We start from the raw sequence: 15,961 nt of genomic DNA on the forward strand, positions 1-15,961 counted from the left end.
AGTAAAAACAAACATCCAAGATCTCCACCTTCCATTCTACACGAACAAGAAATATATAGTGTACCGGTAGGCACCGGACGAACGCACGTAGCCGACCGACCGACCGAACGCATAATAAATGTAAGTGCACCCGTAACAAGCTAAAACATTTAAGATACACCTCCGAAAAATAAGGAATACGCGTTGAAAGAAGATATGTTCCCCGGGTATTCCGGAGCACGATTGACAAGACCTATCCATAACCACCCCGAGCCCAAGGGATAGAAAGCCCATTAGGCAATCCTATAAATACTATGCTCAAGCCAGAGAAAGGTACGTTTTCATTCACTTACTAAACCACTCTTAGAATCTCATACTTACTTGAGCGTCGGAGTGCCTTCGTAGGTACCCTCCCCCGCCTGACCGAAGGAGACACCAAGAAGGAGCGACCGACCGAAAGAGAAGAAGACCGACACGTCAGCAACTATACTACATCAACCGACCGTGCCTGGGCCCCATCTCTCTACTCAGGTACAATTGGCGCCCACCGTGGGGCCGAGGCAAATCTTCAATTTTTGAAGCTATAATGGTTGCGACAAGAAACAACAAAGACGCTATGGCAGAACAGATGACTATGATTTAAACCCTCCAAACTCAGATGGAGGAACTGCGACAAAAGGGGATGGAAAACCATCGTCAACACGAAGAAGATAGACGCCGCCAAGAAGAAGAAATCGCCTTATTAAGAGAGTAGAATGCACGACTCCAACGACAGGTTGATAATCCCGAACGAGAAGGCCAATCCCATATGGCCGACCGAACCGCCTCTCGCATACCTACACTGGCCGACACCAATCCTGTTTCCAGAGCTGAAACAGTCGAAAGAAAGTAAAGTAAAAGGGGTCATCCTTTTACAGACGAAATTATCACCACACCACTTCCTGACAAATGGAGAGGTCTCGCTATTAAACTCTATGACGGCTCGACCGACCCGGACGAGCATTTAAATGTCTACAAGACGCAAATGACTTTGTATACCACAGATAATAATGTGTGGTGTAAAGTATTCCCCACGTCCCTTCAGGGAGAACCTCTTACCTGGTTTACAGAGCTGCCTCCGAACTCCATTGACGAATTTGACATCTTAGCCGTAAAATTCTCCACTCAATATGCCACCAGCCGACCGCATCACATGTCCTCCATGTCTCTCCTAGCGGTACAACAAGAAAAAGGTGAATCTCTCAGAACCTTTCTAGATAAGTTCAACAAAGCATGTATGCACATCCGAGGACTCAAGCAGGAAGTTGCATTGCACCATTTGGTCTCGGCCATCCGGCCGAGCCGTTTTACTGAGAGTCTCATCAAGAAGCCGCCTCAAGATATGGAAGACCTTCGAACTCGAGCAACCAAATTCATGCAAATCGAAGAACACATCGATTACCACCAACGGTTCAAAACCGTCGGATCCGGAGTCCTCAAAGACCAAACCCCGAACAAAGAAAGAGAAGTCGAGACCGAACGAACCGTCCGAACCACTCCAAGGTTCGACCGGAACAGAGGAGGTCGAATCCCCAGGTTTAACAGTACACCCCCTTAACTGTGCCGAGGGGACGAGCCCTAGATGAAGCACTACAAACAGACTTAATCCCGATATTGAAGCAATATCAAACGCCACCGAATGCAGACACCGCTAAGCATTGTCAATACCATCGAAACTTCGGCCACACGACCGAAGGATGTCAGGCGTTGAAGGACAAAATCGAAGAGCTCATTCAGGCTGGTCATTTGAGGCAGTTCGTCAAGAGGACAAGGAATTCAAGATCCCCACCACGGAGTACCGACCGTCCATCTCGTGGTGTCGACCGGTCATACCGTAACGATTACAAACACCGAACTGATCATAGCCAGACTTTGCGGAAACGCAATGAAAGCCCCGTTCGGCGTACAGGCGCCCGCAGCACAAGTCCCGACCGAAACGCCCGCCCTCGTCAACGAGTCCGTGAAGTCATCAACATGATTGCTGGACCCGTTAACTTGGGCGAACTGAACCACGAAGCAAATTATATAGTCGGGGGCTTTGCCGGTGGCGGGTGCTCAAATTCCGCCCGAAAGAAACATCTCCGGAACATCCAGTCCGCCCATGCTACCACAAGGAGGCGTCCACACATACCTCCGATCACTTTCACTGACGATGACTTCACAGTTATAGATCCAGCCCAGGACGACCCTATGGTAATCACTGTAGAAATTGACAAGTTCGCAATTGCCAAGACTTTGGTAGATCAGGGTAGCTCGGTCGATATATTATACTGGGAAATTTTCAAGAAAATGCGCATCCCAGAAGCAGACATTCAACCCTATAACGAACAAATTGTAGGGTTCTCAGGTGAACGGGTCGACACTAAGGGGTATATCGACCTGTATACAACCTTTGGTGAGGAAGACGGTCTCCATAAAAACAATAAACGTACGATATCTGCTGGTTAACGCCCAGACTTCCTACAACATCCTGCTCGGCCGACCGTCCATCAACAGATTAAAAGCCATTGTCTCCACCCCACACTTAGCCATGAAATTCCCTTCGGCAAATGACGACATAACAACAATCCATGTTGATCAAAAAATCGCTAAGGAATGTTATGTTGCGAGTTTGAAAAGTGAGCCAACTCGGCGACTCTACACGACAAATCCGGACGACCGACTCCCACAAAAACGAGGACGATCCCCCACTCGGCGTTCCGGACGGCACATGTCCCGTCGTCAGATGATAGCCCTTGTTGATCTCGACCCTCATATGGACGATCCCCGTATGGAAGCAGGAGAAGACTTGCATCCGTTCCCGCTTTGCGATGATCGCCACACTATGCATATCGGCACTTCGCTGAAACCGGACGACCGAATGGCCATCGGTACGACACTTGTTAAAAATGTCTATCTGTTCGCCTGGACGGCCGCTGATATGCCTGGCGTAGACCCACAGGTTATCACTCACCGATTATCACTGTATAAAGAGGCTAGGCCAATAGCTCAAAAGAAAAGACATCTAGGCGAGGAACGACGCCAAGCCGCACGTGACGAAGCCGATAAATTGTTACAAGCTGGATTCATTCGGAAAGCCCATTACACCACATGGCTAGCCAACGTGGTTATGGTAAAGAAAGCGAACGGAAAATGGCGAATGTGCGTTGACTACACGGATCTCAATAAGGCATGCCCAAAAGACTCTTTCCCTCTGCCTACCATTGATCGTCTCGTTGATGAAGCGGCCGGACATCACATCCTCAGCTTCCTTGATGCCTACTCAGGTTATAATCAAATCCAAATGCACCCGGCCGACCGAAAGAAGACAGCCTTCATGACTGATTCCGATAATTTCTACTATGAAGTTATGCCCTTCGGACTCAAAAATGTCGGGGCTACTTATCAAAGACTAATGGACCATGTATTCCACGACATGATCGGCAGGAATGTTGAAGTCTATGTCGATGACATCGTCGTCAAGTCCGACTCATGCAAACAACATATTGCTGACCTAAAAGAAGTTTTTCAGGCCCTCCGCCAACACCAGATGCGACTCAATCCTGACAAGTGTGCGTTCGGCGTCGAGGGGGGGGGGAAGTTCTTAGGTTTTATGCTAACTCATAGAGGCATAGAAGCTAACCCCGAGAAATGTAAAGCTATCTCCGAAATGAGAAGTCCCAACTCCATTCAGGAAATTCAGAGACTTATCGGCCGACTCATCGCTCTATCCAGATTTGTTCCTAAACTTGCCGAACGAACGAGGCCCATCGTCCGACTATTGAAAAAAGCATCCCGCTTTGAGTGGTCGACCGAATGCGAGGAAATTTTCCTCCAATTGAAAACTTTTCTATCTTCCCCGCCGGTCATCCAGAAACCGGACGCCAGAGAGCCCATTATAGTCTACCTCGCCGTTTCACACGAAGCCGTCAGTTCAGTCTTAGTGCAAGAAATTAATTTTGAAGAACAACCAGTTTATTTTGTCAGCCGCGCCCTCCATGGCGCCGAAATCCGATACCAAACGATCGAAAAGGTAGCTATGGCTCTCATCATTACCGCCCGACGAATGCGTATGTCTTTTCAAAATCATCGTATTATTGTTCGGACAAATTACCCCATTGTAAAGATTCTCACTAAGCCAGATTTAGCCGGACGAATGATCGGATGGACGATAGAACTATCCGAATTCCATATTCAGTACCAAGCACGAGGAGCCATCAAGTCGCAAGCTCTTGCTGATTTCATAGCCGAACTCACTCCTTCCTCAGCCGAGACTGAACACTCATCGTGGATCCTATACGTGGACGACTCCTCCAATGAAAGGTCGTGTGGCGCTGGAGTCGTTTTGGAAGGCCCCGGCGAGATTTTCATCGAGCAAGCCCTCAAATTCGACTTCAAAGCTTCAAACAATCAGGCCGAATATGAAGCCATTTTAGCCGGTCTACGCCTCGCTCAAGAATTGGAAATCACAAAGTTAATTTGTAAAAGTGATTCCAAGCTTGTCATCGGCCAGATTAATGACGAATATGAAGTCCGAGAAAGCTTCCTACAACGATACTATCACTTAGTCAAACAGTCGATGAGCACCTTTTCTGAAATTTCTATGCAACACGTTCGACGCGATCACAATACTCGCGCGGACGCCTTGTCCCGGTTAGCAACCACGAAGTGTAAAGGAATGCATAGGTCAGTCATCCATGTTACGCTTGCACACCCAAGCATCGACCTACATGAATGCCTAACGACCGACGCGGAATCTACTTGGATTACCCTAATCAAGCAATATTTACTTGACGGCACATGTAGTCCTCTCGGCGAAAAAATCATGAAGCTGCAGGCCGCCCGTTTTGTCTTAATTGGCGACGACCTTTATCGCCGAGGTTATACCCGGCCACTCCTTAAATGCTTGACACCTGATCAAGCCTCCTATGTCGTCCGGGAATTACATGAAGGTATTTGTGGTATTCACTCAGGCACACGAACAATGGCCGCCAAAGTAGTCTGAGCCGGATACTATTGGCCGACCGTCCAAGGCGACTGTACCGATTTCGTCCAGAAATGCCTCAAATGTCAAGAGTTTGGTACTTTGTCCCATCAAAAACCCGAAGAACTTCATTTTATGCTATCACCCTGGCCGTTTGTCCAATGAGGTATGGACATCATTGGCCCTTTCGCCCCCGGTAAAGGCCAATGTAAATTCTTACTGGTCGGCATTGATTACTTTTCCAAGTGGATCGAAGCCGAACCTCTGACTGCGATCACCGCTCGCAATGTGCAAAATTTCGTGTGGAAAAATATTGTTTGCCGCTTCGGCCTTCCACAGATCATCATCACCGATAACGGTCGACAGTTCACCGACCGGACGTTAGCTGAATTTTACGAGAAACTCCACATCAAACACATCGCCAGTTCAGTCGAACATCCGCAAACAAACGAACAAGCAGAGGCGACAAACAAGGTCATCTTGAACGAACTGAAGAAACGTCTCGGCCCAGCAAAGGGCAACTGGACTGAAGAACTCTTAGAGGTCTTATGGGCATATCGCTGTACTCCTTAGACGACTACACAAGAAACGCCGTACAGACTAACGTATGGCACTGAAGCTATGATCCCCGTCGAGATTGGAGAACCCTCTCTCCGCCGACAAACCCTTGATCTTGATCTAAACAAGGAAAGCCTCTCGGTCGGCCTCGATCTTATCAACGAACTTCGGGACAAGTGTGGGATTAGAGAAGAAGCATGCAAAATTCGGGCGGCCAGACGATACAACTCCTAGGTCAAACCGAGACTGTTCCACAAAGGCGACTTAGTATGGCGAATGCGGAGTAGCGCCCGGAAGGAAGGAGGCAAGTTCTCTAGCAATTGGGAAGGACCATTCCGCATAGCAGATACGGCAGTTGGTGGAGCCTATTACTTAGAACATTTATCTGGAAAGGACATACCGAGAACGTGGAATGCCACACATCTCAAATTTTATTACAGTTGAACTTAATAAAAGTGTACTCTTTCCTTGCTCGGTCGGTTTTTCCCTAAGGAGGGTTTACGACCGAGAAGGTTTTAACGAGGCACTACAAAATTAAAATCTCCTATTCCTTTTATTACTCTCAATTTATGCCTCGTTCGGCATCAGAATTAACTTATTACGTTAACGTATTCAAAATTATTTATGCCTCGTTCAGCATCCGAATTAACTTATTACTTTAAAAGTAATCAGGACTATTTATGCCTCGTTCGGCATCCGAATTAACTTATTACTTTAAAAGTAATCAAAATTATTTATGCCTCGTTCGGCATTAGGATTATCTTATTGCTTTAAATGAGGAAATTATTTATGCCTCGTTCGGCATCAGAATTAACTTATTACGTTAACGTATTCAGAATTATTTATGCCTCGTTCGGCATTACCTATGTCTCGTTTGGCACCCGAATTCAAAATCATTACTTATATATATAAACCACACCATGTTTAGCAACTAATTCAGCCTACGCATCATACATACTAGCTGAAATTATAAATATACAAAATGCAAAGTGTATATTGCCCACATGCCGGGTCCAGCAAATTCTCTATGGAACATTGTTCATTAATTCTTCAAATGAGGCGTCCGGTTGTGGGCCAGGAGTCTCCGCCTCGGCCTCCTCATTTGAGTTGTCGTCAGGGTTAGCCGGTACCAGATTTGCATCCACCACTATTTTTCCAATATAGTACCGGTCGTCCTCCATTGGTGCCCCATGCAAACAGGCCGCTTGTTGGATACCCAGCCGGAAATACTCTTCGCTAATGCGAAGCATAAAGTCATGGCACTTGGTCACTTCCGCTTTCAGCGCCTCCTCCCGGTCGACTCCCTCTTTTAGTTGCGCCTCAAGATTTTTCGTCAATCCCTCTTGCGCTCTCACGGCCGCCCGGTTCTCCTCCACTTGGGCTTTCAATTTCTCGGCCATCTCGGTCGCCGCCTTCGCGGCTTTGGTGGCCTCAGTCACGTCCTTTTTCAACCGAGGAACGGTGACAGTCGTCACTCTCTCGAGTTCTTCAACCACCGTTCGGCTCGCTATGAGCGCTCGGCTTTGTAACTCCAAGGTCTCCACCATCAGCCTAGTTGTGGGAATGGTTGAAAAAACCTCATTATCCTCCGCCGTCAGCTCCACTTGCAAATGAGCCGCCACCTCCATGCCGACCGTTAGCAAGGTCGGCTCCGAGGTCGTCCGGGAAGGACCCGCTCTCCCTTCTTGATTCCCTTTGGCAGGCCGCCCCCTTTTCTTGGCAGCCCCCGTAGCTGAAGCACCCCCGGCAGGAACAGTGGTGGTCGGCTGAACCGTCAACACCCCACTCGCCTCGACCGAACCAACCTGCCGATTCCTTTGTCGGCGTAAGTCATTCATGTACGCACTAAGGGATGCATCCGTCCGAGTCATTATCTCTGCAAAACATACAGGAATTATACACTATTAATGAAACTACCCGATCAAACCAAATTACAAAGTAACATACCAACAAAATCTGCCCACGGGTCGGACGACGTATATAAGGAAATTATCTCCCTCGTGGACAACTTGTGAGGGAGCTGATCGAACACTGCCATCTCAGCCTTGCCCATTACTGACACGGCCGTTCGGGAATTCGTATTGAGAGCCGTTGGATTCTGCGTCCAATGAAAAGGAAATTTGGTGCCACCCTCGGCCAGATAGAAATGTTCTCGACCGTCCGGCTCTACAAACACTTTGAAATACCTTTCCTTGAAATTTTTGTATGACGTGGTGAAGGCCGCAAAACGAACACACCCCGGACGACTCACCAACGAAACCCAACTTACTGGGTTGGTCGGATACGTATTATAATAAAATAAGAAAACCTCCGCTCTGGGCGTCAGGTCAAAGAGCTGACACACCATCCGGTAGGCCTGTAAACACACCCATGAGTTCGGGTGAAGCTGAGTCGGCGCTAGGTTGAGAAACCTTAGCACTTCAGTCGTAAACTCATCGAACGACAGGGTCACTCTTAAATTGACAAACAAAGTATTATACATAAAGAAAAAATCTACCAGAGCATTTTCCCTCCCATGACACACACGGTCGGTATACCCACATATCTCGGCAACTATCATGTCCGACTGCAGACCTGAACGCACAAGGGAAGCCTTTGCTATCACCTTATCCAGGTCATCAGGTTTCCTAAGCATCGTAGCAGCATTCCTAACGGCAATCTTAACCCAATCATAGGTCGGTCCCAACGACCCACTGGTACTCTCACTACTACCGGACGACGACTCCCCACTTTCGCTCGACTCTCTACTCCCTATTCTATTTGAAGAAAGTTGGGACGACATAACTAACCTTTCACAAATCACAGCTCGGTCGGCAATGACGGATCGTACAGCCACACAACTCGCAATTTGGACTCGGCGCTCGGAGCGACTCGGATGCCGAACTCTAGAAAACGTAGTCCCTCTGCAAATGCAAGCGCTATTTATAGCATTTCCCCCTCACCCTCATCCGTTAGATCTCCATTCATCCTACGGCCTCCATCAGCCGGTAGTTGAACCGCCACTCAATCCACACCGCTAGATCCATCTCCGCCGCCTTCGACAAAAAGAAAAATGTCCCATCATGCCGTTATCATTAATTTCTGACACCTTGGAAAACCCAAACAATCATTACGACTCTTCGGCTTTTATTCACCTCGAGCCTGGGGGGCAAGTGTACCGGTAGGCACCGGACAAACGCACGTAGCCGACCGACCGACCGAACGCATAATAAATGTAAGTGCACCCGTAAGAAGCTAAAGCAGTTAAGATACACCTCCGAAAAATAAGGAATACGCGTTGAAAGAAGATATGTTCCCCGGGTATTCCGGAGCACGATTTACAAGACCTATCCATAACCACCCCGAGCCCAAGGGATAGAAAGCCCATTAGGCAATCCTATAAATACTATGCTCAAGCCAGAAAAAGGTACGTTTTCATTCACTTACTAAACCACTCTTAGAATCTCATACTTACTTGAGCGTCAGAGTGCCTTCGCAGGTACCCTCCCCCGCCCGACCGAAGGAGACACCAAGAAGGAGTGACCGACCGAAAGAGAAGAAGACCAACACGTCAACAACAATACTACATCAACCGACCGTGCCTGGGCCCCATCTCTCTACTCAGGTACATATAGAAACAAACACAACATTAAAGGTGTGTTTGGATTGGGGAGTAGTTGTGAGGAAATTTTAATTTTTTTAAAGGTGTTAAATATTTCTTTATAAATTTATCCCTACCTATTAATTCTTTTAATAATGAAATGAGTTATTTTTGTTTTAAAATAAAAAATTTTCACATATTTCGTAGATTTAAAAATTACAATTAGAAAATAAATATGTATTAAATATAAATAGATATAATTTAAAATTATAATTAGAAAAAAATATGTATTAAAAAATTAAATAAAAGCAGAATTTTAAATAATTTTTTAAAATATTAAACCTGCACTATAAAATTGGAAAATAAATAAGAAAATAAATCAGATGTTATATAAATAAAAATTATTTTTTAATTAAAAATCCTATAGTAATAAAAAATAAAAAATACTACAACAACAAAAATATAATGTAATTATAAAAAAAAAGAATTTTATAAAAACCTATTATCAAATAAATTATAACTCATAAACATAATAATTGTATATAAAAAAGATATTAATAAAAACACAACTTCAAATAGTTTTTAAAAATATTTATATACTATAAAATTAGAAAATAAATCACATCTTATATAAATAAAAAATATTACTTTTTAATATTAAAACACTTTACAGTATTGAAAAATAAAAAATACCAACAGTCAAATAAATGAGGGTAAGTTCAAAACAACACACACTAATGTGACTTATGCTCTACATCTCTTCATTTTAAGGAAAGATGATATTTACTGTTCACAAGTATATTCTCTTATTCTGTTATCTACAAAACGTTAAATCTAACTAGTTATTATTTTATGAATATTTAATTTTTTATTAAAATATTTTTATTTATTTAAAATTAATATTTTTACAGAATCAAAATAGATTTTTTTAATGTTATATATATATATATATATTTTTTTTTTTACATTTTACATAAACATATTTTACTCTATAGCATAATGTTATGAAATAGATATAGTTTATTTCTCACATTTTACATAAATTATTAATCTTATAATTAAAAATAATACAAATAATGTTGTAGTAATTAATAAAACCAAAAATGTTAAGAGAAGGAATTAGAAGTTTTAATAAATGTGTACATAATTCTTATATTTAGAACATTTAATTCTTTATAAAAAAATACATTTTTTTTATTTAAAATTAATATTTTTACATAATGGAAATAAAATTTTTTAATATTATATTTTATTTTTCAGATTTTAGATTGACATAGCATAATGTTATGAAATATATATAGTTTATTTCTCACATTTTACATAAATTATTAAATAAATTTTCATTTTCTAATTCAAATAAAGTTTCAACAGTAAATCAATATTAAGTCATATTAAAAAATAAATTTGTATATATTATTTTAATTTAATCTCATTATATTACAAAAGTTGTCCCAAATTTTTCTAAAATTATCAATCTTAAAAAAATGATAAAAATTTAAAATAAACTAAATAATTGCAATTTTTTATAATCGTAGAAAATACCTTTATTATACAGAATATTAATTTATTTAAAAATTAATATTGAATCGAACATTAATTTCAATTAAGTAAAGAAATTTGAGTATTTTACACTGGGAGAGTAAAAAATAAAAGTGACTCCTCGTGTGAAACTGCTGAATCATCTGCATCCTCTGCTACAATGAAAACTGCATCATCTTGTATTCTCTGCATTCACGACACAAATTTTAGGTTTCATCATTTTTCTCATATCTCTTTTGATTCTCTACTGTTTAACTTCAATACATTTTTTTTACTAATAAATTTGTGATTCATTACTTCTAATTTCGTATTGGCTCAAATAGGTCAAGGAATTGCAAATTAGGAAGGTGTTCTTTGCATTTCTCGTTCCTAGTTTCTGGTTCCTGGTGAAGGTGAGTTATTAAATGTCAAAAGAAGTAATAATCTGTTTTCTAATATAATTATTCTGTTCATGTTCCTCAGTCTGTTTTCTCTGTTTAATTTGCCTGAGACATTAAACAAGATAAATTGATGTCGTCGGGGTTGCATACTCACCTGGGGAAACTGCACTTATACATGTGACACTTATTTTTTGGCTAGATTCGTAGTTACCGATTCCTGAGCCTAGTTGTTAGTTCATGTTGGGATGATTTATTTTGCATTTCAGCTTATTGATTTGATTTGTAATTTGAGCTGAGTGATTTGTTAAAAATTGAAAAAAACTAACTAGATAATTTAGATAACTATTGATATTGCCTAATGAGATATATATCAACCAACTACTTGTACTTATTGATCTGATTCAGTGCCATTTTAGTAAACCAACACCCGTTTCATATAAAAGATTTTTCCTTGGTTTTTTAGACAATTTTGTTTCGTATAGCACTTTAGGAAATTACTATTTAACCTATGTTGCAGAATTTTTTTTGTTGGCTCTTTGTGAAAGTGAACGGTAAGAGGAGATTTTGAAGCTGTTGGAAATCATAGACATAAAAAACCTTTCATCTGTTGAATTTGTAGCAATTGTATATCAGGCATTAGGAGGATTAATACTGGAACCTGTGGCATAGAAGTTCCTTTCTTATTTCAAAAGTAGTGGTAGTTTCATATTTATCTTTTTTTCAGTGTGCAGATGTACATGAGACATGGCACTAAGTTGCATATGAAAAAGAAGAATAAGAATTTGTATATGATATATGGACTTTTCTATATACGAATTCTGCTTCACATAATGTATTAATTGCCCCAAAATTTGGTCTGCATGGATCTTTCCTTTTCTAGGCTGATTGTAAATTAATTTAATTAAAGATTATTCTTACATTATACCCATTTGTATTTGAAGTATTATTGTAGTCATATAGTGAGATTAGGCATTGCTTCCTTTATATCTCTGTCTCCTGTATATATACATACTGAGGTTTTCTTACATCATTTTGCTTCCAACTGTGTTATATGTGGCATTCTCCTTATTCATAGGCTTTATTGTTCCAAAAGTACATGTAATAAGAAACTGTTTTGTTGAAAGTAAATAGGTGTGTGGTAGGTAAGTAAATATTGTTCTTTGCATACCACGTTTTCGACTATCATCCTTCATGCAAAAAAAAAAAAAGTTAGGCATATTTTATTTTAGTCGTATTTTTTTTTTGTGATTTTCTTTATGTTCACGGTTCATGGTTTAGGGGATATAGTTTATTGTTCTTAAATAAATTTAGCAATGACAAATTATAATACTTTCTTTTATAGTTGAATGATGCATTGTGTTATATGATAGATTATAGATATTCGTCAAAGTCGAAGTTGGATGTATAATAGATTAATGTCTTATAGAAGGGGATATACTGATGCATTTTTAAAAGGAGTAGATGAGTTTGTGTCCTATGCATGTCAAGAAATGAATTTGTCAAATGGAAAAATAAGATGTCCTTGTCCTAAGTTCAAAAATCTAAAGTTCTTTCATTTTGAAGAAGTTAAAGTTTATCTTTATAAGAAAGGATTCATTCCTAAATATTAGTTTGGACATGTCATGGAGAAACCTATGTATAGATACTAGTTCTTAGATTTTTAGTACACAAGGAGGGACACATCAATAGATTTGATTTGAGAGCATGCTTTATTATTTTGCTGGTCTAGAGTATGAAATTGATCATGATCAAGAAATGAATGACTCTCTAAGTATGGATGAGACTCCAAACATAGAAGCACAAAAGTTTTATTAACTATTAGATGCGGCCCGAAAACCATTTTGGCCTGGATGTAATAATCACATTGAATTATCTTTTGCTGTTAGATTTAAAATCAAAGGAAAATATGTCTCAAGGATAAAAAATTAGTACTTATGAAAGAGACGCATCCTACTGGTAAACTTAGAAAAGATTTGGAAGTACTTAAGAAAGAAAGAAATGAACTTTGAATGAAAATTGTAAATATTGAGAAGCTTTCTAAAGAAAACAATCCAATGATTCATTGATGATGGATGTATATGATAGGTCGTCAATCCATGTCACCAAGCTTTGATGAAACTGAAGATGAAGATGAAGCACAATAACCCAGTCAACCACTTGGTTCTTATCAAGGTAATTTTACTACACTATTCTATATCTCTCTCTATGCTCTTGTAATTTTTAAATTTCATTTACTGAGTCTTTCACCAAATATCCACTGCTTATGAAAGGATAATGTAATAAAAGTTGTTCTCTTTTCAAGTGCCAAGTAGCACACATCACTGTTCATTGTAGCACAGTGAGATTGTGAAATTTTATAGCTTTTGAGGGTAGACTACACACCTGTATGACAGTCTTATTTGCTTTTTCTTTGTCGAATGTTCTATTTCCAGATGTTTAACTGTGTGAGGATCCTTTTCTCCCTTTCTTTAGAGCCAAGACTCAGAATTTTCAGTTTATATCAGAGTCACATTTAATCAATGAAATGAGTTATTGCTTGTGAAATTAGATTTGTACTGCTGAATCTGATATTTGTAACTACTTTTATAGTCTGCAAATTTGAACTATTTTTATTGGGAAATATGACAGTTTAATCTTTAGATCCTAAGGTACAAAAAAAATATAATTTTAAATATTTTTGAAATTCACATTAAAATAATTCACACAATTTAAAGTCCATTAATATAAGTCACAAAAGTAAAAAGTTTAGGAGTAAATATTTCGGATATTTTAAAAAAATAATCTTTATAAGTAATTCTATAAAGTAAATAAACAATATATACGAACATTTTGATTTAGTAAATAATAATTTACGATAAATGTTAATAATTAATTCGTTTATATGAAACACAAATCTTTCATATTTTGATTTTAAAACACTAAAGACCGAAACCTATTCTCCTTCAAGGTAAAGATGCACACGGTGAAGAAAAAGAACATCAAGTTCTTCTAACCATATTAATTCACATTTTCACAAAATTCTGCACTCTTTACTGCAAGATCAAACCTAGATTACCATCAATTTTAATAATCATAAAATAGTATAATCTTTAAACCATGAGTTAGAAAAAAGAATATTGCAAAAAAAAAAAACACTGCTATATAGAACCAAAATCTGCACTTTTTAGTGCAAGATTGCAAGATGAAACCTACATTACCTAAACAAATCAGCATCAAGAAATGAAGCAACTTGATGTCAAAAACTAATTTATTATTAAAGAAACACAACAACACATATAGTATAACAATAAGACAGAACCAAATTTACTCAAAATTAAACATTCAGAAATACATGTTATAGTAATTTGTTTGAAATACATCCAATGTTGGTGGCAAGGCATGCAAATCTCCTCCTCCTTGCTGCTCATTTTGATATTCAACACAAATATGTGGCAAGACAGATTCATCAGCTTCATTGCTACAACCCACAGGATCATCACATGCTTGATAAGGCCAATCACAACTACTAAGTCCCATAATCAATTCCTCAAACTCCAAGTCACTAAGTTCATTGGTTGAATTTAGTGGCACATCAACTGTATTACTAAAATCTACCATTCCATAATTCTTATCATTAAGTTGATTCAAGAAATCATCTAGAAGGACTTCGCTTTGAGAGATGCTTTGCAAGTAATTGACTTGGTTTGGATGTGAGGTGGTAGCAGTAGTATTCTCTTGAGACATGTTTGACACAAAACCCAGAGGCTTATTCTTCAACAATTGAATTCCCTGATCACAAGCTTCAATTTTCGCATCTACATGAGCACAGAAGGCCCTCAATTGATCCTCTTCCATGTTTGCCATACTTGGATCCCAAGTGGGATACTTGATGTTGCTAATCTGTTTATTCACTTTGGAAATCTCAACCTCAATCATGTTTTTCCTATTCCCAAGAAACTCATCAATACCATAAGTCTTGTGAGGTTTCCCATTCTTTAATTGACTTTCATAATACTTTTGAATCGTGGAATGTATCTCTACCGGGTTTTGGGGTGAAGTCACTGGCCCAACATCACCATTATCATCATCAAACACAATCAAACAGTGTTCACCACCACACGTCTTGGAAAATTCAGAGATCTTCTTCATTAGTCCTCTCTTTCTTCGCAAGAAAGTTGTCTTGCGAGATCTTTCATTTGAGATGTGTTTTAAGGTTATTCTTGCACGACCCATTTTCTAAGAAAACAAAATTTGACAATAAAAAGTTCAAGAAGAAACAATAAACAAAAAGAATTCAACTTAGTGATGTATAGTAGAAAGTATACCTTGGAAGAACAAACACGTGAGAAATTGAAGGAGAACAAACAAAAGGGAGAGAGTGAAATGGAAAAGCCAGAAAAAAGTTAAAGAGAAAAAGAGAGTTAGTTTTGACACTTGTTTTCTTTTCTTGTCTTTTAAAGGGCAATGAAACTTTCTCAAGAAATCAAATCTTTTGAGATATTTAATGTATAAAAACAAAGATCATAACTTTCTTTAAATTAATTTTAATTAGATCAAATATATCATTATAATTTAATCTAAATTTGATTATAATCAATATATATATACTACCTTCAATACTAAAAATTAATCTGTATTAATTGAAATTCAAATGTTACCTTGACTGTGTAATAATGATAATCTTGGATGAAAAGTTATTCAGTATAAATAAAATATTTTACAATGATTGACATATTTAATTAAAATTAATTCAAATGTGGCATGGGACCAAGAAAAGGTTTGGTAAATGTGTTTTAAAATAAACAGATTAGATTTGTGTTTGATACCAAATCAAATCAATTTCTTATTACACTGATTTTATATTAACTTAGTCAAATTACGTATAAAGATTGTTTCTTTATCAAAAAAAATGAAATATCTTTTTTATCTTTCTCAACAGTATAT

General features: G+C 38.9%; 1 protein-coding gene across 4 annotated transcripts in view; it reads left to right on the forward strand.

The window, feature by feature from the left end:
- Positions 1 to 15,961, forward strand: part of LOC137837173 (uncharacterized) — an 87,498-nt gene that overhangs the window by 44,487 nt on the left and 27,050 nt on the right. For 3 of the 4 annotated variants that reach the window (XR_011085378.1, XR_011085379.1, XR_011085377.1), the window contains exons 1-3: positions 10,731 to 10,868; positions 10,982 to 11,050; positions 13,124 to 13,210. Coding sequence is in view for 1 of the 4 variants with exons in the window: in XM_068646061.1 (XP_068502162.1) it covers positions 10,982 to 11,050; positions 13,124 to 13,210 (156 nt within the window). In the remaining 3 variants the exon portion in view is untranslated. Of the gene's footprint in view, positions 1 to 10,730; positions 10,869 to 10,981; positions 11,051 to 13,123; positions 13,211 to 15,961 lie in introns of those variants that run through there. The other variant, XM_068646061.1, reaches the window with a different exon arrangement.

The sequence above is a fragment of the Phaseolus vulgaris genome, chromosome 4 (assembly GCF_000499845.2).
Source record: "Phaseolus vulgaris cultivar G19833 chromosome 4, P. vulgaris v2.0, whole genome shotgun sequence".
NCBI lineage: Eukaryota > Viridiplantae > Streptophyta > Magnoliopsida > Fabales > Fabaceae > Phaseolus > Phaseolus vulgaris.